We start from the raw sequence: 23,676 nt of genomic DNA on the forward strand, positions 1-23,676 counted from the left end.
AGAAAAAAATTTCATTTACAATAGCTATAAAAACATAAAATATCTAATAATAAATTTAACCAAGGAAGTGAAAGATCTCTATAATGAAAACTATAAAACACTTATGAAAGAAGTTGAAGAGAACACAAATAAATGGAAAAATAGCCCACGTTCATGAAAGAATATTGCTAAAATGTCCATACCACCTGAAGTGATCTACAGATTCAATGTAATCTCTATTAAAATATGACATTCTTCACAGAAATAAAAAAACAATCCTAAAATTCATATGGAACCACAGAAGACCCCAAATAGCCAAAGCAATCTTAAGCAAAAAGAACAAAGCTGAAGGTATCATACTACCAAATTTCAAAATATATTATAAAGAACCCAGATATAAATCCATGCATTTACGGCCAACTAATTTTTGACAAAGGCACCAAAAACATGAGGGGGAAAGGGCAATTCCTTCAATAAATGGTGCTGAAAAACTGGATATCCATATGCAGAAGACTAAAACTAGATCCCATTTCTTACCATATACAAAAATCAACTCAAAATGGGTTAAAGACTTAAATGTAGGACCTGAGACTATGAAACTACTAAAAGAAAACATAGGGGAAATGCCTCATGACACTGTCTAGGCAAGGATTTTTTTGATAAGATCTCAAAACATAGGCAACAAAAGCAAAAATAGACAAAGGGGATTACATCAAATTAAAAAGCTTCTGCACAGCAAAGGAAACAATCAACAGCATGAAGAGATAACCTACATAATGGGAGAAAAATATTTGCAAACTATGCATCTGACAAGGGGTTAATATCCAGAATATATAAGGAACTCAACTCAATAACAGAAAAGCAAATAATCCAATTAAAAAAGGGTCAAAAGACCTGAACAGACATTTCTTAAAAAAAAAAAAAAAAAAAGACACACAAATGACCACTAGGTATATGAAAAAATGCTCAACATCACTAATCATCAGGAAAATGCAGATTGAAAGAAAACCACAATGAGCAATCACATCACCCCAGTTAGAATGGCCATTATTAAAAGACCAAAAAATAACAAATGCTTGCAAGGATGTGGAGAATGAAGAACTCTTATATACTGCTGGCGGGAATGTAAATTAGTACAGCCAGCATGGTCAAAAGAAATCCAATTTTGGCAGGTCTTGCAAGAAGCCAATACAAGGAGCACTATATTCACTATACCCACCATTGTGTTGCTCCTGCAGAATAAAAAGAATAAATTTCCTATCTTGAATACTAATGAATGGTTGTTTCCATAGATACTTGATCTTAGTAACCTATTAGGCAAATATGAATATTTCCCAAAGTCTGCATGTATTACATCTCTGAGATCGCAACCTTCTAGCTACTTAAGAACACCACAGGAAGTTAGAGCAGGAGGAGACTCGAACCACTCTCTCCTGCAGGTCCTCATTTTATACTCCAGAAATACTCAGGCTCAGTGAGTTCGACAGGCATATTTCTTTCTTTCCCCAACACTCCTAAACCCTAATTCACTAATGGTTTACGATGCCTTTGAAAAAAATTACTGAAATCAAATCAGCTTATTTAACAATTGCTATTTTTAACATTTACCCTTCAAGGTAATCCTGGTAAAAACTATCAGTAATGTAGGAATCACAATAAACTAAAGAATTGGTTCTAGGCTAACAATTATGCTAGACTGAACATAATTTAATCACTCTCATGAACTGCAATGTGCTTGGGAGTTTTCGGGACAACTCAGGGTTCAGCTCCCAAGTCTCAATTGTCACAGTGTTGAAGGCTGTAGAAGGTCTGACAAATGGACAGTTCTCATTGACAAGACACAGGCAAGCTGAACTCCACTGTGGCAGGGATGGTTATTACCGTGTTTCCCCGAAAATAAAACCTACCCATAAAATAAGCCCTAGCAGGATTTCTAAGCATTTGTGCAATATAAGCCCTACCCTAAAAATAAGACCTAGTGATGGGCGTGGCTACACAGCACATCTGCACAACCCATGCATTTCATCGTGGTAAAGAACACTAGCAGCCCTTCTCATCTGCCCTATGAGAGCTCTATTGCTCGACATGAGAGAGTGGGGCCAATGGTTCTAAAGGAAATAGAGTCACAGGAAATTCAGGATGGAATTCGGGGTTTGGAGAGTTATGATGATGTTCCAGAAGAAGACAACTTAACTATATTCAAATAAATGTAGATTGTTGTACCATACTTAAAAAAAATAACACATCCCCTGAAAATAAGCCCTAGGGTGCCTTCTTGAGGAAAAATAAATATAAGATCCTGTCTTATTTTCGGGGAAACATGGTAGATACCTTCTAAGGAAAGTAATGTCATTTTGGGAAGTCAAATGGCCATTTACTTAAGGGAGATTAGTGAGAGCATGGAAAGACTACCTGATTCCTTAGGAAGTATCACCCTCACCATACCAAATTTTTAAACAAATATACAATGCTCTCCCTCTCACATAGATTATTCTGATTCCACCAGTGTGATTGTGGAATTGAAGGCATGCTGGTCCCTCTTCAATGACATGACAACCACCCTGTGTCTGAGAACCATTAAGTGTCAGAGAACAGCCAGGGAAAGAGACGGTTGGTGAACGGGGTAGGGATTTCTGGCCCACGTGTAGCTTAAGACCCTGACCCTGGCCTCAGGACCACATAAGTCATTATAATTTCTACTGAGGTGAGAGGAACCACCTGGGCTCTGCACACTGTTTTCATGGGGCAAGAGTAGAGTATGTGTCCAAACTCTCTTCCATGACCGGTGAGCTGGGCAGAAAGCAGGCCCAGCCAGTCGGTCCCTCGGGCCAGGGCAGGAAGCAGAGTCTCTCTTACCCTGGTGCGTGGGGCCGCAGGGCTAACACCAAAAATTCGTCCGTAGGAGCATGTTGAGGTCGAGCCAGAAGACGTGTCCAAGCAGGTTCCTGAGCAACGGGTGCTCTAGGCAAGTGTTAACAGCCCAGGTGCAGAGACAGTGGGGGTCTGAGAACCAGGCGATGTGAGAGCAAGGCCCAGAGGGAGAGAGGGGGAGTGGGGAAAAAATGGGCTTTTGAATCAAACACATCTTGGCCCATGTGTTAGCAGCTAGTAAACAGCTGTATGACCATGAGCCTTAACCTTGGCAAAGCCTCATTTTCATCACTTGTAATATCAGGACAAAAGGATGGTTCTCGTATGGGTGTCAGGAAACTTAAATGATAGAAAGCACTTAGCATAGTGCTTGATAAACAGCAAACACTAAATGTTATATTAACATCAGCATCATTATCGTTCAAAGCAGTTGCTAAAAACCTGACTCCTGAAAAAAAGGTAGAAAAGCACACTTACAAACCTGTGAATGGCAGGGTGAGTACCACTAATTCCAGGGGTAATAATGGGGTTTTCTCAGGACCCCAGGGTGTTTGCCAGGGTGGGGACAAAGACAGAAGAAGGGTAGTGCCCACTCAGCCAATAGCTTCTACTTCCACCACCATCTACCGAAAGCAGGACAGCCCGATTCAGGAGCAAGCCACCCACTTCCAGCCCAAATGGCTTTTCAGTGTCATTTTTAAAGAGCTGAATAGAGATGCCGACTGAATTAGAACGATAGTGAAAAGTGCCAGGTTCAGTACATTTCCAAAGGGTTCATTTGCATCTTCCTGGAACCTCATTTCTCTGCTGCCATCTGTGGAACAGGGTAACGTAGGAGGGTTCTGAGTGGCTCAGAGACAGCCTCGGGTTGTCCATGGCAACCCAGCCTCAGGGAAAGTGCTGGGCGGCGAATGTGTGGGAGCCAAGACGATGCTATTAGCTGTTCCGGCTTGAATGTGTCGGCAGGATCCATACACATACGGCTCAGGAAAAACACCCCATTAGTCTCTGCAGCCATCTCGAGGCAGAGTTATATTCCTTTCAGGGAAGGGACTTGGCTGGCAAACAGATTTACTACTGATAATTGCTGAGGATAATGCAAATCTCTCTCCACCATGTTATTTCTCAACGATTGCTCTGTCAGACAGCCTATCTAGACTGAATTCATGAAAGCCCAAACAGCCTGCCCTCGGAATTCCTGTGGCTGGTCTTCCAACTAGTCCAATTCTCTCTTAATTTCTTCCCTTGCTCAATTTATTTGGTTACGGATACATTTCTTACTTTCTCAGAGAGACAACTTAAAATTAAAAGTCTCCAAAGGGTGGGAATCAGGCTTCTTTCCATATAGCACCCAGCTACAAAGCTTTTTGTGATGTTTGGAGGCAATATCATAAAATAGTTCATAGCACAGGGCCTGGGGCCAGACATCCTGGGCTTAAATCTCAGCCATTTACTAGCTGTGCTTTAAAGATAGGTCACACGTTCTTTGATACTCCTACTCCCTGACATGGAACTTAATTCCCCCAGACTTAGTGACTTGTATATAGCAAAGAAAATACAGCAGAAGTGATGGGACATGGCTTTTGACATTCAGTTATAAAAAGACTACAGCTTCTGTCTTAGAAAATATGCTCTCATTTTCTTGCTCTAGAATCACTCCCTCTGGAGGGAAGCCAGCTACCAAGTCATGAGGATGCTCAAGCAGCTTATGGAAAGGCCCACATGGCAAGAAGCGGGTCTGCCATCAACCATGTGAGCAAGCTTAGCATCAAATCCCCCCAACAAGCCTGGAAATGACTGCAGCCTCCACTAACAGCTTGACTTTATGAGAGACCCTGAGCCAGAGGGACCAAGCTAAGCCATTCCAGGATTCCTGCTCACAGAAACCATAAGATAATAAATGTTTGTTGTGTTAAGCCACCGAACTCAGGGAAATCTGTAATGCATAAATAGGTAACTAATACATAATCAGTAGGTGTCATAACCCAAGATCCAATTTCTTCATCTGCAAAATGGGCATAATTACAATTGTGAAAATCCTCGGAGAGAATGTAGATCACTAGCCCAGTGCTTGGCACATGATGAGTGCTCAGTAACCGAGATCTGCTATTACTGTCACTGTGGGGATTAGCACGGTGGAGAGATTGAAAGCCTAGCCTTTCAGGCTACCAGACCTGGATTCAAGTCCTCATGCTACCACGTAAGAGCTGTAAAACCCTGATTAAGTCATTCAATCTCACTGATCTCAGTTTTCCCCAACATTAGAGCTTCCAGAGTCATTATGAAGATGAAATAAGACAATGTCCATTAAGTACTTACCCTAAAACATAAAGAAGCTGCTCAGTAATTGGTATTTCTTGTATCATCATCAATGCCTTTGATGGTGAGAATTACAATGACCCAGGGAAGAAGATGCAAAGTACAAACTACTCTAAGTGGTCATCAGAGGGTGTCAGCCACTTTTCTCCTGCAATCCTCTGAATCAGTTTCTGGATGTTCACTTTCACAATTTGCATTTGACCTTGGAGACCCAGCTTGGTCTTGGCTCCTATAGAAAGCTTTACCCAAACCCTCACCATCCTCTGTGCACCTACAGTATCCTGCCCATACACCCACCGTGGCACTCACACACTCCGTTGTCATTGTCCTTTTACGTCTATTTCCTCTTTCCCTGGTCTGGGAGTCCCTCGGGGAAGGAACTGGCTCATATGAGCCTTTGTGACTCCAGTATCTGCTCCAGTGGCTGGCAATTCATGAATTGATGACTTCTCCGTGGCAGTATGTTGGATGAGTGAATTAATAAATTAATGCATACATGATAGCTCATAGTTTATTACTGAGTATTTGTTTTGTTGTGGTGGGATTTTTTTAATCTAAGTGCCTCACAGCTCTTCTAACCCCCGAGGAACGGCAACTGGATTCATTCAATATTGGACTTGTGAGCTGATTCAAACGTTCTAGGGTCAACATACACTAAGTAATCAAAGTAGGATATAAATCCTCATTACATACATGCAAAAACACATGTATGAATGCTGGCCAGCACTGGGAAAAAACAAGGGGTAATATAAATGGTCAGTACTGAATCTCCATGAGGCTTCTTCTTTAAAAATATATTTCTTTCACATAGGCTGTGTGCCAAGGACACAGGTGAGTAACGCCTGCTGTCATGGAAACTACCATTTAGTAAAAGAGCTAACACTCTAGAATAGAACCCTAAGTACCTGTCTGAAGTGTCAACCTGGGGTACTTTGCAATCTCCTGAAACTATTGTTCCTGTTTATCAGAAACCAATGAAACCATCACCAACCCGACCTCTCCTTCTCCTTTAAATAACATTTCCCATCAATCATATTTCTATATATCAGCAATAAACTAATTTAAAAAGAAAATACTTACAATAGCATCAAAAACTATGAAATACCCAGCAATCAAGGCAACATGGTATTGGTGTAAAGACAGACAAACAGGGCTGCGTGCAATGGCTCACACCCATAATCCTAGCACTTTGGGAGGCCACGACAGGAGGATAACTTGAGACCAGGAGTTGGAGACCAGCCTGAACAAGAATGAGACCCCATCTCTACAAAAGAGATGGCATGATGGCATGCCAGGCATGGTGGCACACACCTGTAGTCCCAGCTATTTGGGAGGCTGAGGCAGTAGGATTACTCAAGCCCAGGAGTTTGAGGCTGCGGTGAGCAATGATCATGCCACTGGACTCTAGCCAGGATGACAAAACAAGACCCTGTTTCAAAATTAAACAAACAAAAAAGGGTAGACAAATGGAACAGAATAGAGTCTAGAAATAGACCAACACATATATAGTCAATTATTTACAACAAAAGTAACAAGGCAATTCAATGACAAAAAGAGAATCTCTTCAATAAATAGTGTGGAACAACTGGACATTCATCTGCAAAATAAATGAACCTTAGACCCTTACCTCATATACCATATTTAAAAAATCTCAAAATAGATATCCAAACTAAATATAAAACCTAAAACTTTAAAACTTCTAGAAGAAAGTATAGCAGAAAATCTTTGTGACCTTAGATTAGGCAAAGACTTTTTAGATGGAACACAAAAACTAAACTGTAATAGAAAAAAATGAAAAATTAAAAACTGCTCTTCCAAGTACAGCCATTATGGAAAACAGTATGGACCTTCCTCAAAAAATTAAAAATAGAATTACCCTATGATCCAGCAATCCCACTACTGGGTATATATCCAAATGAAAGGAAACCCGTACGTTCAAGAAATACCTGCACTCCCATGTTCACTGCAGCATTATTCATCACAGCTAAGATATGGAACTCATCTAAGTGTCCACTGATGATGAATGCATAAAGAAAATGTGGTATATATACATAATGAAATGCTATTCAGCCCTAAAGAAAGAAGGAAATCCTGTCATTTGTGACAACACAGATGAACCTAGAGGACATTACGCTAAGTGAAATACGTCAGGCACAGAAGGATCAATACTACATGATCTCACTTATATGTGGAATCTAGAAAAGATTCACATAGAGACAGAGAGTAGAATGGTGGTTATCAGGAGATAGGGGAAACGTTGATCAAAGGATACAAATTTTAGTTAAATGGGAGGAATAAGTTCAAGAGATCTATTGTATAAAATGGTGATATAGTTAATAATGTTTCATATTCTTCAAAATTGCTAAGAGAGTAGATTTTGTGTTCTCATCACAAAAAAATAAGTATGTGAGGTAATGCATATGTTAATCAGCTAAATTTAGCCTTTCCACAATTTACACATATTTCAAAACATCACGTTGTACATGATAAAAATATGCAATTTTTACTTGTCAATTAAAAAAAAAACCCTTTCACTCTTCCAAAGATGGTGCTAAGAAAATGAAAAGACAAGGCACAGGTTGGGAGAAATTAATATATATATATATATATATATATATACACACACACACACACATACATATATATGTATATATATACATACATATATATATAGAGAGAGAGAGAGACTTGTATCCAGAATATATAAAGAACTCTTACAACTCAATAAGAAATAACCCAATTTTCAAATGGGTTAGTTAGACCAATATGAATAGATACTTCACCAAAGAGGAAATATGGGTGGCAAATAAGCACATAAAAAAATGCCCCACAATGACATTAGCCATTAGAGAGATGCATATTAAAACCACAGTGAGATACTACCACACACCTAATGGCTAAAATGCTGTTAAATAGATAATACCAAGGAGTGGTAAGATTGTAGAATGACTGGAACTCTCAGACATTGCTGGTAGGAGCACATAACAATACAACCATTTTGAAAAACAGTTAGCAATGTATTATAAAGTTAAATTACATACTTACCATACTACCCGGCAATCCTACTCCTAGGTATTTACCCGAGAGAAATTAAAACGTATGTCCACACAAAGATCTATAAGTGAAATCATAGAGCTGTATTTGTAATAGCCAAAAACTAGACACCCAAACGTCCACCAACTGGTGAATGGTGCATCCATACAATGGTGTATTACTCAGTATTAAAAAGGAATGAACTCCTGCAACAACACAGATGAATCTCAAATGCATTATGATAAGCAAAAGAAGCCAAGCTCAAAAGGCTGCATACAGCATGAGTCCATTCATATGACATTCTAGAAAAGGCAAAACTACAGGGACAGAAATCAGATCAGCAGCTGATCGGGGCTGGGGGTAGAAGAAGGGTATTGACTACAAAGCAGCACATGGGAACTTTTTGAAGTGATTAAAATATTCCATATTTTGATTGAGATAGTGGTTACATGATGGCATGCATCTGTAAATTCTCATCTAACTATATCCCTAAAAAGTGTGAATTTTATGGTGTGTAAATTATTATACCTTAATTAATCTAAATTTAAAATAAAATAATCCTTTAAATATGCTACCAAAACCTGAAAGCTGTTTCTTGGGTGGGGGGAAGTTTGGTATAAAAGAAAAAGCACGGACTTGGGAGTGGGCCAGACCAAACTCCAGGTCTATACTCATCAGTCACCACCTAACTGGGCAAGTTACTTAACCTCTCAGGGTGATCTTAGCAAAGCAAGATATGAGTAGCGCTGACCTATTAATGTGATGACTTAATGAGATTACATACAATCTGATAATCCTCAAAGTGATAGTTCCACTCAGCACACCCCTTAATCTCAACCCCACAGTGGGGATCTCCCCCTTAATTTAAGTGCTCAAACAATGGTGACAAAAGTATAGTTTAAGAAGAAGGTTGGACAATATAAACCCCAATGAGGCAAAGACCAGCAATACTTTTTTTTTCTTCCTTCAACAGATTCAAAGAAAGTCACGGCTCCCGTTGCCTGCAGAAGGCCAGGTGCCCAGGAATCTAAACATTTTCATTCTGAAAATAAATTGGTCCTAAGAAATACAGGTGACGGACTGATTCTGGCCCCCTGAAAGAGGGGTTGAATTCTTTCTCAACTACAGACTCAATACCTGGGGTAGGGTGCTGGGTCCCTGCTTTGCTAAGATTACTCTGAGAGGTTAAATAACTTGCCCGGTTAAGTACTGGCTGATGGTTACAGAGCTGGAGTTTGGTGGATCCCACTCCCAAGTCTGTGCTTTTTCTTTTATACCAAACTGACCTATTAATGTGATGACTTAATGAGATTATATACAATCTGATAATCCCCAAAGTGATAGTTTGGGGTAGGGGGCTGGGGGAGTGGCTCCCAGCACGCTTAGTCCAGGTTCAAAGTGGGCTTTGATTTTTAAAACTGTCTTTTTGTTGGTATATGTGGTAAGAGCTAGATGTGGAGTCCAGAGAAGGAGAGATCCCTGGGTATGGTCTCTACACAAAGAATCTGGGTTAGCTCTGAACATTTCCTTAGCTCCAGACTACACTCCTCAGGCAAAGATGTCATTACCCTGATAGCATATAAGATGAAAACCATGGTTTCCAAAGAGAAAAGTCACCAAGACACAAGACCAGCTAAAAACCCAGGAAAATAAGGCTTTTCCACATTAAAAAAACAGTGCACCTTAGAATCAACATTCTCAAGACACAGTGCTTGGGGGAGCACAACAAAAGTGGTGCTCACATCAATAGGGAGAGAAGGAAATTAATTAGCAAAATAACTTTGGGACAACTGGCTCATCACTGGCAATACAAATAAAGCCAAATCTCCACCCTCACTCCTTATAGTAAAACAAATTCTAATGCATCAAAGATTCAAACGTAAAACAGAAATTTAAAAAATACTCGAGGAAAATGTATGGGCATTTAAAAAACTAGTCTCAAGAGTAAAGAAAACAGTTCTAAACATGACACAAAACCCAAACTATAAAGCAAAAGGTAGATCAATTTGACTACTTAAAAACTGTTTTTTGGGCTTAAAAAATTATCATAAACAAGTTAAGAGCCAAACTGCAAACGAAGAAAAAAATATTTGAAATGCATAAATACAAAGCCCTAAACTCTTTTATGTATAAAGGGCCCTTAGAAACTGTTAATAAAAAAATGTACAATTCAAAAGAAAAATAGGCAAAGGACAGGAACAGAGAATTCCCCAAAAAGAAAATGCAAATGCCAATAATTACATGAAACCAAGATTAATCTCACTCATGATTAAAGAAATGCAAACTAAAAAAGGATGCTATCTTTGAAAGAATATTTGACACAGAAATGTTTATAATACAAAAGAATGCCAATTACTTCAAATCCCATCAGTAGGGATGGGATTAAATACTATTAAATACATAGTGGTATATAAATACAATTAAATACTATGTACCCATTACAATTTAAATGATTATATCACCCATACTGGTAACATTAAAATCTGTAGCGTATGGTTGAGTGGGGAGGAAATATTTCAATTTGTATGGCAAGATTCCATTTAACTAAATGTGTACATTTTTTATCTATTTGTGCACAAGTGCACAGATATATGTTTGCAAGAAAATTTACCAAAATGGTAGCCATGATTGACCCTGGGAGAAATTTCAGGTGACTTTCACTTTATTTCAAAATTGCAGTATTCTTTTACTGATGTGCAACAAGTAAATACTCCTATAATTAAAGGAAGCTAGGTTATTTTCATTTTGAAAAATATGAAGACATTTCCACATAACATTTCCACAAGACAAACAGCATCAGCATGCAGTGAGGCGAATGGCCAGACAGACCCAGGCCCGGCCTGTGCTGCACCTTCTAAACAATACCGGGCACCGTGAGGCAGATGGGGCGGGAAGGCACTCTCAGGTTTGCACAGGTGAAGCCAGGTGCAGGATGGTATGATCTCAGGGAACAGGTTTGGGGGTGAGAAAGACTCAACTCAAAACGCCAGTTCGACCACATTAGCTGTGCTGACCTTGGGCAAGTCACTTAACTTTTCTGAACCTCAGTTCACTCTTTTGTAGAACTAGGATAATAACTATCTCTATCTTATAATGTTTTTGAGAAGATTAAATAAGATATATGCATGTGATACGCTCAGCTCAGTGCTTGGCACACAGTGAGCACCCAAAAAAGGTTAGCTGCTTATATTATTATCTGGGACACTTGAGACATGTGGTCACATTGCAACCACTATCCTCTCCGTGATCCAGGGTCATGGAACACAGTGGAAGGAAGGAACTGCAAATCTTGGAGAACCTCAACATCTGGTCTTGAGCAACATCATGCTTCTCTACCCCTGGTGAAGCCTTCCTGAAAGCAGCAGGAAGGAGGGTGGCAGCCAGCTGGAAAGAGGAGGAGGAGGGCAAAGCAAGGGCTAAATAACTTCCTGGTGCTGCCTACTTGGTATCAATGAGCCAACACCACTACTCCCTGCTCTCCTCCCACCTTTCCTCCTGGGTCGACTGGGACCTTCCCCAGACGTCGGTATGTTGGAATCCTAGAGACTATGTTGATGCCAAACCAGCAGGGACTTTGGGGATCGTGAATGCAGCAGCCTTCAGTGTTCACATAAGGGGCCTGAGGGTTACAGAGGAGAGGGGACTTGCCAGGTATCAAAGCACCCAGTGCCCAGCATAGGCTCTCGGTCATGGGGTTCCCTCCTACATTCATCCGTCCCCTCCCCTGGCTGCTCCCTCACAAGTTCTCATGTCCCTCATTTTTTTCCCCTGTTTCATTCTTCCATTTTCTGTCAGACTCCTCAAGGCCCTTTTCTCCTCTGGCATCCCCAACTGTCCTTTACTCCTTCCCTGTGGCGAGGAAAGGAACCAGACTGGGATTGTTCTGACTCAGAGAATGGACTGGAAGGAGGAGGACTGTTATGGGCATCACTCAGTGAAACCAGCATAGCCATTCCTCTGCTTCTAATAGAAAGAAAGCACAAAGCATGGTGTGAGATGAGAAGGCAGGCATGGGGACGGGGAGCTCTGAGTTATTCTCAAACCTCACTGGTGACAATGGAGGTTACCTTGAAAGTCTTAGGAAACTCTTAGGAAAGGAAGACCCCAGAAGAGAGAGGTACCAGCAGACTCAAGAGGAACCAGCAGACTCCAGCTCTTAAGTCGTAAATGCAACCAAGATGCAGGGCAGCCACAGGTGAGGAAAGACGTGGAGGCAGGACCGGAAGGCCACCTGCCCAGGACACAGCCCCTACGCTCAGCAGTGACTGGACTGGGACTTACCTTGGGAAGGCTGACTGGAGTCCTGGGCTTGGTCCTTGGGTTCTTAATCAAGAGCCTCTGATCCAGAGGGAGCAAATGGTATTTCATGGCCTCGATGAGGAAGTCTTTACAGGTGTTGTTATTCTTTATCAAAGCTTCTTCTTCAACCGTCTGGAGGTAATGACCCACAGGTGATCCTGGAGCAGAGCTCAGCCACACTTCCCAAGCTCTCTCCCTGGGCTGAGTCATTCCTGCACTCCCACACTCATTCGTTTCCATACCTCATCATCTCAGACCCAAAGAGAAAGATCCACAGAATTACAACTCAGTGCTCACCTCCTGCATTTCAAGAGCACAGTGGGGTAAGTGATCAAGCTCTGGCATCAGAGATTCAAATCCCAGATCTACCACTTAACATCTCTGATCCTCAGTTTCCTCATCTGTAAAATGGGCATATTAAAGGTATCTACAACCTTAGTAGTTTGTTTGTTTTTGAAGCTTAAATGAGTTTATATAAAACAAAAGACAAGTAATTGTCCTGAAAGCCACTTCCCACATTCCTCCTGATTTGAGTGCATTATAATGTTTAGGGGAAATGGTTAGAAATCTGAGAGGAGGAGAGGGAGGGAAAGAGGAATGGGCATGGATCTATCAGCAAACCTTTGGAGGCATTGAGTAACATAAGGTGGTCAAGGAGAAGGATTCATATCTATTGTCTTATGGGCCAGTGAAGCTCTTCCTAACCGAGAAGCAACATCAGAGCAGAAAAAACGTCCATCACAAAGTCTCACCTGCTGACCTCACCTTGTACCCCACCTAATCTGGGACTCTAGCTTCCTCACCTCTTATTCCAGAGCTCGGGACCTAAACAGGTGCTCAGCAAATGTCAGCCTAAGTGTTCCATGAGCAAGGGCAAGGGTAAAGCCATTCTGATGCTCTCTCAGCTCTCCACCCTTTGGGCCAGGCCGGATCACATTGTGACACATCTGGAATGAGCAATGTGGTCTCCTGAGGCCACTTCGTGTTGGGAAAGATCAATTCTATTCAAGAGCTAATGCTGATTGACTGTCTTCTGGCTGGGCAGCCCTGTGCTGGCCCCCACGACGAAAACGATGAACAAGACAAGGATTCTGACCCTGAAGAACTCAAGTCCAGTCAGAGAGTGAGAAGGGTCTCCCACCCCAATTATCTCAGCCCTCAAGCCAGTCACGTACAAGGCCTTGTTAAGCCTCTCCAGTCTCCCCATCTGTCACTAGAAATAAAAACATGGCCAGGGCCATCACTGGCTGGGCAGCACTGGAGCTGGCAGGCAAAGGAGGATTGGTGAGATAAGGCCACTGCCACCTCTGAGCACCTCCTTCCCCAGAGACAGTCCCCAGGAACACTCCGATTCCATAGAAGGTTTTTTTTTTTACCCTCCCACCAGGGCACTGAGCCAGGTGGAGACAAATCATAAATTATTAGGGTCCATTAAAAAATAAAAGGGTGGGGGAGGATATCTAGAAAATCTTGGGAAAAAGGAGAAATGTACAAAAAACTTATTCAACTTGGATGAAAAGCTCTCCTGGACAGTTCGTGCTTCGTGGGTGCAGAGCTTCAAGTTACGGTGATGAAAAAGTTTTAGAAATTGATACAGTTAATGCTCGTACAGCATCATAAATGCAATTAATGCCACTGAATTGTACAATTCAATTGCACAAAGTTTATAATTTTATAACAATATAGCATGTTACACATTTAGTACAATATTTTTAAATGCTTAGTAAAAGCCTAATAAATGTTAGTTATTGCCAAAAAAAAAAAAAAACAAAGTCCCCCCAAAAGTTAGGCAGTGTTGGTCCAGGTCCGCCCACAGCCTTCCCTTCCTCCCCCTCTTCCTCCACCACTATCACCATCCCCAGCAGGCTATACTACTTTAAAGTTCAAGGTCAAATGAATATTAATGAAATATCCTCTTCCAGAGGCGTTCACTCTGGGATGCCTGATAAAAGCTGTTTAAAAAAAAAAAATGGAGGGGACCCACATAAATAGTTCTCATGTCCATTGCCTCTGGACCCCTTCTTTTCCAGATCTGAATCCTACTTTACTTCGCCATAATAAGCCTAGGAACCCTTTCCTATGGGTTAAGGTTGTTACATTTCAGCAGTAAGTGCCCGATGGAGTTTGTGACCAAGGGTCTGTGAAGGCCCCTTTAGCTTTCCCTGGAAGTCAGGTCCCCAAGCCACCACCCTCCCCGTGGAAGCGAGACCACACTGGAGGCCGGTCACCTACCTCCACCTTGAGGCAGTTTCCCACAGGACAGTGGGAGGTTTGACGCTGGGAGCTTTGGTTAGGGGACCTTTTCTACAGGAAGGATATGCTGCCACCAGGTGGCAGTGGCACCACCCCTGCAGCATGCAGGGCCTGGCTTGCCAATGTACTCCTCAGCGCCTGAGCAGAAGGCTGAAGGACAGAGATTCAGAGACCATTTCACTGACCCCTTAGGCCTGTGATCAATCAACAGTGTCACGAGCAGAAGAGTTTACAAGTGCTCATGAGGGTACTATGTCACCCACGACTGCCACTCACAGCAGCAGTCACAAAGACAGTAGTAACATCAGTGACATTCACTGAACATGGTGTTATAGGCTTTGCACAGATTATCTCATTTTATCCTCAAACAATCCTGTAAGGACGGTGTGCTATTTTTACCAGATGAGAAAACTGAGGTTTAAAAGGGTTAAGAAAGTGCCCGATGGCTGGGGAATAACAGAGCTGGGCAGCCGGGTGGTGAAGCCTCCTCTCCTATTCCTGCACCACACCCTCGCTTCCTTCCAGAGACCCCTCGGGGACAGCTGAGGGACGGCCTACTGTTCTAGTGTCTTATTTTGGTCATATATTTTAAAGTTTATCTTTCGCCTGCTTGCAAAAGTGCCTAATTCCATTTCCTACATAAAAGAAATCATGTCATGGGTAAACAGAACAGAGAGCAATGAAGATGGCACTAGCTTAGTGGAAGAAGCGCGTACTTCAGAGCCAGACCCACGTGCATCTGAATCCTACCCTCTCCCCCACTGGCTGGTGACCCCAGACAAACCCCAACCTCCATAAGCCTCGAGGCCCGCATTTCTGAAAAATGGGTTACAATCTTTGCCTCCCAGGGTTATTTTAAGAATTCAGTGAGAAAACATGTGGCACCACAAGGGCACCCCAAAATTCTTCATTGTTCTTTCCTTTTCCGAGGAAGAGGAGCACTACATATTCCATATTCCATATGAGGAATTGTTTTTTGCAGTCCTGAATGGGGCTCCAAGTTGCCTAAAACTAAGACCAAAAGGGAACACAGAAACATTATGAAAACAACTCTTCTTGCATGGCCCTCTACAGTAAAAGAAGCTCATTGAACACGGGTTATGCCAGGGTCCGTGCTAAACAGCTAACTTGCCTATTCATACTGCCTTAGTCTCCACTACAACCCTGCTGGACTCTGTTATCACATCTGTTCTATGGAAAAAGAACTGAGGTTTGAAGAGATTAAATAAAAACTCAAAGCTAATAAGCAGTAGAGCAGGGACTGAAACCCAAGTGTCTTATTCTCATACCTATGCTCTTAAACTTTATGTCACCAACCCTCACACTAACCCAGTGGGTTATGCCCTCCACCCACACGGAAGACCCATTAAATTCCTCAACCACTGCACACAGCCGGGGTGGCCCTGCTAGTCCTTAGAGGCCTGGGTGGACAGGGGAGTGCTTTGTTCTGCACGCAGCACTCACCTGAACTAGGTAATCCCTGGGTAGGAGAGGGAGTCGTACGTGTTCCATCAGCTTTGCCATGTGCTCTAAACGGGTCTCTTTCTCATAATTGATCCATGAAATCACAGCTTCAAACACCTGTAAAGAAAAGCAACCCAGGTACTTTAGCAAAGAGACAAAAGCTTTCAAACAACTCTCAATCTGTAAAAAAGGGGAAAAAGTGGCAAGTCATCTACAGAGGTATTTGATTAACCTAAGATTCAATATTTAAAATAAAGCAAAAACAAAAAGGCTTATAGTTTTACTAGCTGGCTTTAGAGAGTGATCGCACACACACACAATGACGAGGCTGCTATCCCAAATGTAGAATCATCATAACTCATTCTAAAATAAAAAGTGGTTCTAGTAGTTGTTTAAGGTTAGAAATACAAAACAGTAACTGTGAACCAAATTTATAAAGACTGCTTAAGAGACTCACACCCAGGGGGCAATGTTGCCACCCTCTCAGGCCCCCCTTTCCTCATTCATCTTCTTTATACAGTTGATGCAGAATAAAAATAATAAGAATGCCCTCTGTTTGCAGCAGGCTATGATGGTGAATGTGACACCGAGTGACAGAGAATGGCACAAACTTCTCCTTGTGTTTAACCTCTTCATTTCTATGCAAATCAAAACTGGACGCTTTGGAACCAAAAAAACCAGGGCTTATGGTTTGAATGTTCACTCTACTCAAGGGTAAGTCCAAATTCAAACTCTGTGCCACCATATACACACAGACAGATGGAACTCAATATTGGTGAGGCCCTGGGATAACTTAGCAATACTTATAAAAAGTTAATTAATATAGCTTTTTAAGAGGGGAGGGAAAGCTTTGGCAAGATCAATCAGAACTTTAAGTATGCATACTTTGACCTAGAAATACCACGTCTGGAGCTCTAGCTTACAAAAATGCGTATGTGCACAATAATATACGTTCTAAGATATTTGCTGCGGTATTGTTGTAACAGGATAACAAAGGAAATGACCTAAAGCCCAATAATGGAGAAATTATTAAAACAGTATCCATACCATTAGATACAGTCATCATCCCTCAGTATCCGTGGGGCACTGGTTCCAGGACCATCCACAAATACCAAAATCTGCTGATGCTCAAGTCCCTTATACAAAATTGCATAGTATTTGTACAGGGGCTAAAGTATCCAGTCATTGTTAATATGTTTTTCATATTACATGGCTGGATACTTTCCAGACAGCCCTCATATATAACCCACGCACATCCTCCTATATACTTTGAATCATCTCTAGATTACTTATAATACCTAATACAATGCCTGTACATCACTTCATCCACATGAGTTCAATGTAGTATTTGAAATGCAGAAAATTCAAAATTTGCTTTTTGGAACTCTGTATAATATTTTCAATCCCTGGTTGGTTGAATTCACAGATGTGGAACCCACAAATACAGAGGGACAACAATCCTATTTTTAGCTGTTAAAAAGAATTTGGGTACAAACGCCTTCTTTGTACCCAAAAGAAAGAAAGTGCTCACAAATTGAGGACATGTCAGAAGGACACAGAGCCAACCCCATGGGGCTTTCATTGCCAATATTTGGGACAATTTAAACATCAAAGAGAATAATGAAGAAAGAAATCAGATCAGCACTGCTTCAGGGGGAGGGAGGTCAGGGAATGACTCGGAAAAGACCAAGGCAAACTTTTTGTGGTTTAGGGTGGGCATGACATGGGGATATACATTTGTCCAAAGTAATCAAATTATACACTCAACCTTTGTCTATTTCACTATATATAAATCATACCTCAATACAAAATATTATGTTTTTTAAAAAATGCGATATATCATAACACAATACCAAAAAATCCATGAGTCCATAAGGATACTAAAAAAAGTATCAGAGGGTCTCTTTTTACAAAAAAAATGCCAGCTAATAAACATAGAATGATAGGAATAGGAAAACACCATTTTGCAACCAACAATGTAATAACTGATCCAACAAAGATCACCAACGGACGCTAAAATCAAAAGTTGTTAAGAAACAAGATACGCACAGTTTTCAAAGTATCACCCCACAGGTCACATATTACTTACTTACATGGGGAGGGGAGGAAATTACCTAAAGCCCAGTAATGGAGAAATTATTAAAGAGTATCCATACCATTAGATACAGGCATCATCCCTCAGTACCCGTGGGGCACTGGTTCCAGGACCATCCGCAAATACCAAAATCTGCTGATGCTACTCTCAAATAGGGAGATCTGACAGACACCACCTTAAACAAGGGATCAAACTTAACATTACCAATAACAGGACAAATTTATATTATATTCCTGACTGCGATTTAATGGGAAAGACACAGCATCCCCAATGTAGTATTCTTCCTGAAAGGTTTAACCTGAATCTTGTCTGAGGGAAACACTCAGACAACTCTATGTTTGGAACATTCTACAAGAGGGCTGGACTGGATTTTTCAAAACTGTCCATGTTATTATGAAAGACACTCCAAAAAGCTAGACAGTTCTAGATGAAGGGGATTTATAGACATGACGACTAAATGCAATGCAGGCCGGGAGCGGTGGCTCACACCTGTAATCCTAGCACTCTGGGAGGCTGAGGCGGGCAGATCGTTTGAGTTCAGGAGTTTGAAACCAGCCTGAGCAAGAGTGAGACCCCTATAGTAGAGACACCATTTAACCCCCCTCTCTACTATAAATACAAAGAAATTAATTGACCAACTAATATATATAGAAAAAAACAAAATTAGCCGGGCATGGTGGTACATGCCTGTAGTCCCAGCTACTCAGGAGGCTGTGGCAGGAGGATTGCTTGAGCCCAGGAGCTTGAGGTTGCTGTGAGCTAGGCTGATGCCATGGCACTCTAGCTGGGGCAACAAAGTGAGACTCTGTCTCAATCAATCAATCAATCAATGCAATGTAATGCAATGCAATGCAAAATATGAACCTTGATTAGATTACAGATCTAAAAGAGCTACAAAGGACTTTTTTGGGACTACTAAGAAAATTTGAATAACCAATATATTACATAATATTGCTATATCCAATGTTAAATATCTTTGGTATGATGATGGTTTTATGGCTAGAAAAGAGAATTTCCTTGTTCTTAGGAGATGCATGCTAAAATATTTAGGGGTAAAGTGTCATGATGTTTGCAATTGACTGTCAAATGGTTTGGCAGAATGAACGATTAAATCTGTAGAGAGAGAGAAAGCAAATGAAGCAAAATGTTGAGTCTAAACAAAGAGTATGTGGATGTTCATTCTTTTAAACTTTACTATAAGCTTTTAATTTTTCAAAATAAAAAGTGGAGAGTAAAAGAAAAGAAATTCTATGTGAAAAGGAAAAAAAAACTACAACAAAATTTACAAGATGGCAGAAAACTGAAATGAAAGCTTTATCTGCCAGGGGAGAAAGAAACACTCCAATTTTTCTTAACCTGATCATGTTTTTTGTGTGTTGATACATTAACAATGCTTTACCCCTAAAATACTTGGTCCTATTACCTAAATATATCCTTAAGTCAGGTTGGGCATAACTTGAATTTGGCAAGAAAACCAATTAGAAAAGGAAGGGAATGGAACGGAATAGGGCAGAACAAAAGGAAAGGAGCAGTATGTATGTATAGTTTGCTCCCATTTCTGTATCAAATAACCTGTATATACACAAACAAAAGCAAACAAACACACACCACAGAAATTCTCCTTGTCTGGGTCATTTTTTTTATTGTAAACTCTGATAGAGCTATGTTCCTCACCCCCATAGCATGTTTTACAAATGATTGTATTTCTTCTACTAGCCCATAAGATCCATGAGAACAGGGACCTTTTCTTATTTGATGGCACATACTACAAACTCAGACTAAATGAATGCATGGGGAATTAGTTCAGAATAAGCATGGAAGGAGGTGGGAGGAAACTGCCTAGGCTGAAGCAGAGAGTGGGGCTAGGGAGGGGAGGGCTGGAATCTCGGCGGTAGGGCAGAGTCAAAGGCTGATGAAGAAGCCTGGCTTTCCTGGGTTAGCTGGTGAGCAGCCACAGTCCGTACTGCTTTGTATGTGGTTATCCAGCCTCCTCCTACTGCCCTTTCCTCGAATGTGAGCTCTTGCCAGTTGAGAAGTGCACCTGCTGTCTTGGCACCTTCTCCTCTGCTGCCTAACATAGCACCAGGTGGTTGACTGAAAAAGTTTTCCTGGAGAATGAACTACAAGTCCTTCAAGTGGATAAGATTTATTGATCACATTCTTCTTCCATCAATCAGCTTGATTTTTTGTTATAAAAGCTAAAAAGCAAGCTGAGTCTACTAAAGTCGATATTTAACCTTATCTTTATTTTTGGCTTGACTTGTCTAACTGGTTCCGCTTAGTTGCACTGTTTACCTACTCAGCTGTGAAAGCCACAGCACTCGGCAACCATGGTGACCTTCTCAGCAGCTAGAGAAGGCCACATATTTTTTCATTTAGATTTCATGCTTGAAAAAAAAACAAGCAAATAAGCTTCTGACTAGCTTTAGCCTTCAATGCACCTAAAACCCTTCCCAACAGCACCTCCCATCAAGGGACTCTTCATAGACATCACCTCCCTGAATTCTCAAGATAACTCATAGATTCTCTTATCCCTTATCAAGTGACTTGCTCAAGTACCAGAGTTGAAAGGAAGCAGAGCTGGGCTCCACACAAACCCAATTCCAATGCTCATGCTCTTGCCCATTATTCTTAGCTGCCTCTCAAATGCCTAATAACAGCGGCTTGCAGACGACAGCCCACAGGCCAAATCCAGCCTGCCACCTGTTTTTGTAAATAAAATTTTGTTGGAAGACAGCCATGTTCACTCATTTACATATTGTCTATGGCTGTTGTCACACTGCGATAGCAGAGCTGAGAAGCCATAACCTGCAAAGCCTAAAATATTTACTACCTGGTCCTTCATAGGAAAAGTGTGTCAACCCCTGGTCTATAAAATCCAAGCAGAGACCCTGGGCCTTCCACCATGGGACAGGGTGACGTCTACTCAGATGAGAGCACTTTTTGTGATGAAATAATCTGCCCACAGGCACACATAGGGTTTCACTTTTCAACGAAGCAATAGCATCATATCCTCCCTGACTCATGTTCTAAAACCGATTTCTTAAGTGCTACAAGGTTACTATGTGGAAAAGAGCTGGAGAAAATCAGATTTCATAGTTCCCAGCTCACCACACTTCAGATGTAAGCACAAGCCTTGGCCAGAAAACACCAGGTGAACCTGACCCTTTCATTCCATTCTCTGGTGAGACCGGCAGCCAAGGCAGGCAGGACCTGCGTGCCCCGGTAAAACTCTGAGTTTTACTCCTCATCACTCATCACTCCTGCTTTTAAAATGTGTTATGAGAAACAAGAAGGGGGATTTGTGTTTTAAAAGGCAGGGCAGTGACTAGGCAAGGGGAAAAGTCCAATTAAGGGTGATTATCAGCAAAACATAGGAGCAGGGAAAGAAGCTAATTTTGACAACATCAGGGAAATAACTAGGTTCTGGCCCATGGACCTGAGTTGTTACTCAGTATTTGAGAAGGACTAACTTTATCAATAACCACCACCAGATTGGCAGGCATTTTACACAGATGATCTCGTTTAACCCACCAAAGAACTCTGAGAAGTAGATGTCACCGTTCACATTTTACAGAGGAGGAAACACCCTCAGAGAGGTTAGCAAGTTGTCCAAGGTCACAAGATCAGGAAGGAGTAGGTAGATCTGAGATGTCAACTCACCTCTAAGTCCAAAAACCCAGGTACAGACATTATGCAACTTGCATCTCAGAGGCACAATTAGTTTTAAAAGCCTGGGCAGACTGTCGAGTCGGGAAACTAAGTTCCTAAACCTATAATCCTAATTACAGCCCTCTACACCCTCCTAGGACAACACCCCTGGGTACCCTGTTCCTTTGCCAGAGACTGAGGCAATAGCAATGGCCAAATCCATCGCCATGCTTTTAAGGCAAGGAGAAAGCACTTCTAGATGCAAGAATGATTCTGTCAGATTCCTGTTTCTGTTTCATAAATGAATGCTTAACAAGAGTTGTGTTAACCACACTCCCACTTCACTGTCACACACCACACTGGGCACAGTGCTGTGCTGGAGCTGGAGCCCTTTGTGTGTGTCTCTCCCCAGCTCCATGTTTAGTGACATTACACTGGGAGTTAGAAATCAGCCTTGATGGAAATATTTACACTGTGGAAATCAGCCAGTGAATCAGCAAATGAATCAGGGCTTTTAGAATGTGTTTTAGACAGCCAGTTGTTAAACATTTACCAGTACACCCCGGGCTGGGAGATGCCCTGGTCTAAAGGCTCCCCAGACTCTAGAAACCTACCCAGTTGCATTCATCTTCCTGGAAGTACCATCATTTGAAGGTTTTACACAACATTTAAAAGCTCTTTCTTATAGTTGCTTCATTGAAATATTAATAGCTAGAGTCACTTACAAAAGAGGAAAGTGAGGCAGAGAGTAACAAAGTAGTTTGCCCAACATTACCAAACTGATTGATGAGAGGGCAACAATTAGAACCACTGACTTTCAATCTACACTTTCATAGCACACTGTATACTTCCCTCATATCACACTTCAGTTTGTAGCTGTGTATTTATTTGTGCACACGTTTGATAAAATTCTGTCTCCTCTATGTGATTACAAGTTCCACAAAGGCAGATAGCTTACATTTATCTGTTTGCCAATGTCTCTCCTGTGACTGATACACTATGTGCCACATAGAAAGCATTCAATATATATTTCTTGAGAGGATGAATAAATTAATAAAAGCAGGAATGAATGTGTGGTTCTCTTCCTACAATATGGTTCTCTTCCTACAATAGCATACTGCCAGATAGCTGAGTTCAGATAACCAAAAATGATGAAAAACCTAAATGGTGACATCACCTAGCCTGGAAATTCTTCAGCTTTCTGCTACTGCCGATAACGGGTAAAAAAAAGACTTTCACTATGATTCTGTGAAGCATAAGGAAAAGCACTGAAGAACAATGGTTTAACAGAAACGCCTGCACACCAAGAGACTACTTCAGTGGCACTAATCCTACAGGTAGGTGCAGGATGACACAGGCATGAGGACGTCTGCCAGGCAATATGTGGACTTCACCACCTTGGAAGGAATCTTCTCCTATAAGCTCCAAACATGTGAAAATTATGTCTTAACAAAAAAATTAACATTTGAGCTATACTCAAAAGCAAAAATAAATGCCTGAATACTTTAAATAAGAAAGAATTCAAGCCAGGGAGCTCAATGGAAGCTGAAGCCAAAATAGCTCACAGGGGTAATTCAGGTATGGGCTTCTAAGCTGAGGATTACTGTCCTGTTGGGTACAGTGTCTAGACCACAGGCTGTTTGTGGACAGTTTTGTGCGAGCTGTAAAACTAGAACTAGGTAAACTCTGCCCATCTGCTATGAGAAAGGGGA

General features: G+C 41.4%; 1 protein-coding gene across 2 annotated transcripts in view; it reads right to left on the reverse strand.

The window, feature by feature from the left end:
• KLHL3 (kelch like family member 3) overlaps positions 1-23,676 on the reverse strand; it is a 127,281-nt gene that overhangs the window by 26,551 nt on the left and 77,054 nt on the right. For both annotated transcript variants that reach the window (XM_020282163.2, XM_020282143.2), the window contains exons 7-8: positions 16,219-16,335; positions 12,484-12,633 (exon numbers count right to left, since the gene is read on the reverse strand). In XM_020282163.2, the coding sequence (XP_020137752.1) occupies positions 12,484-12,633; positions 16,219-16,335 (267 nt within the window). The remainder of the gene's footprint in view (positions 1-12,483; positions 12,634-16,218; positions 16,336-23,676) is intronic.

This window comes from Microcebus murinus, chromosome 21 (genome assembly GCF_040939455.1).
Source record: "Microcebus murinus isolate Inina chromosome 21, M.murinus_Inina_mat1.0, whole genome shotgun sequence".
Lineage (NCBI taxonomy): Eukaryota > Metazoa > Chordata > Mammalia > Primates > Cheirogaleidae > Microcebus > Microcebus murinus.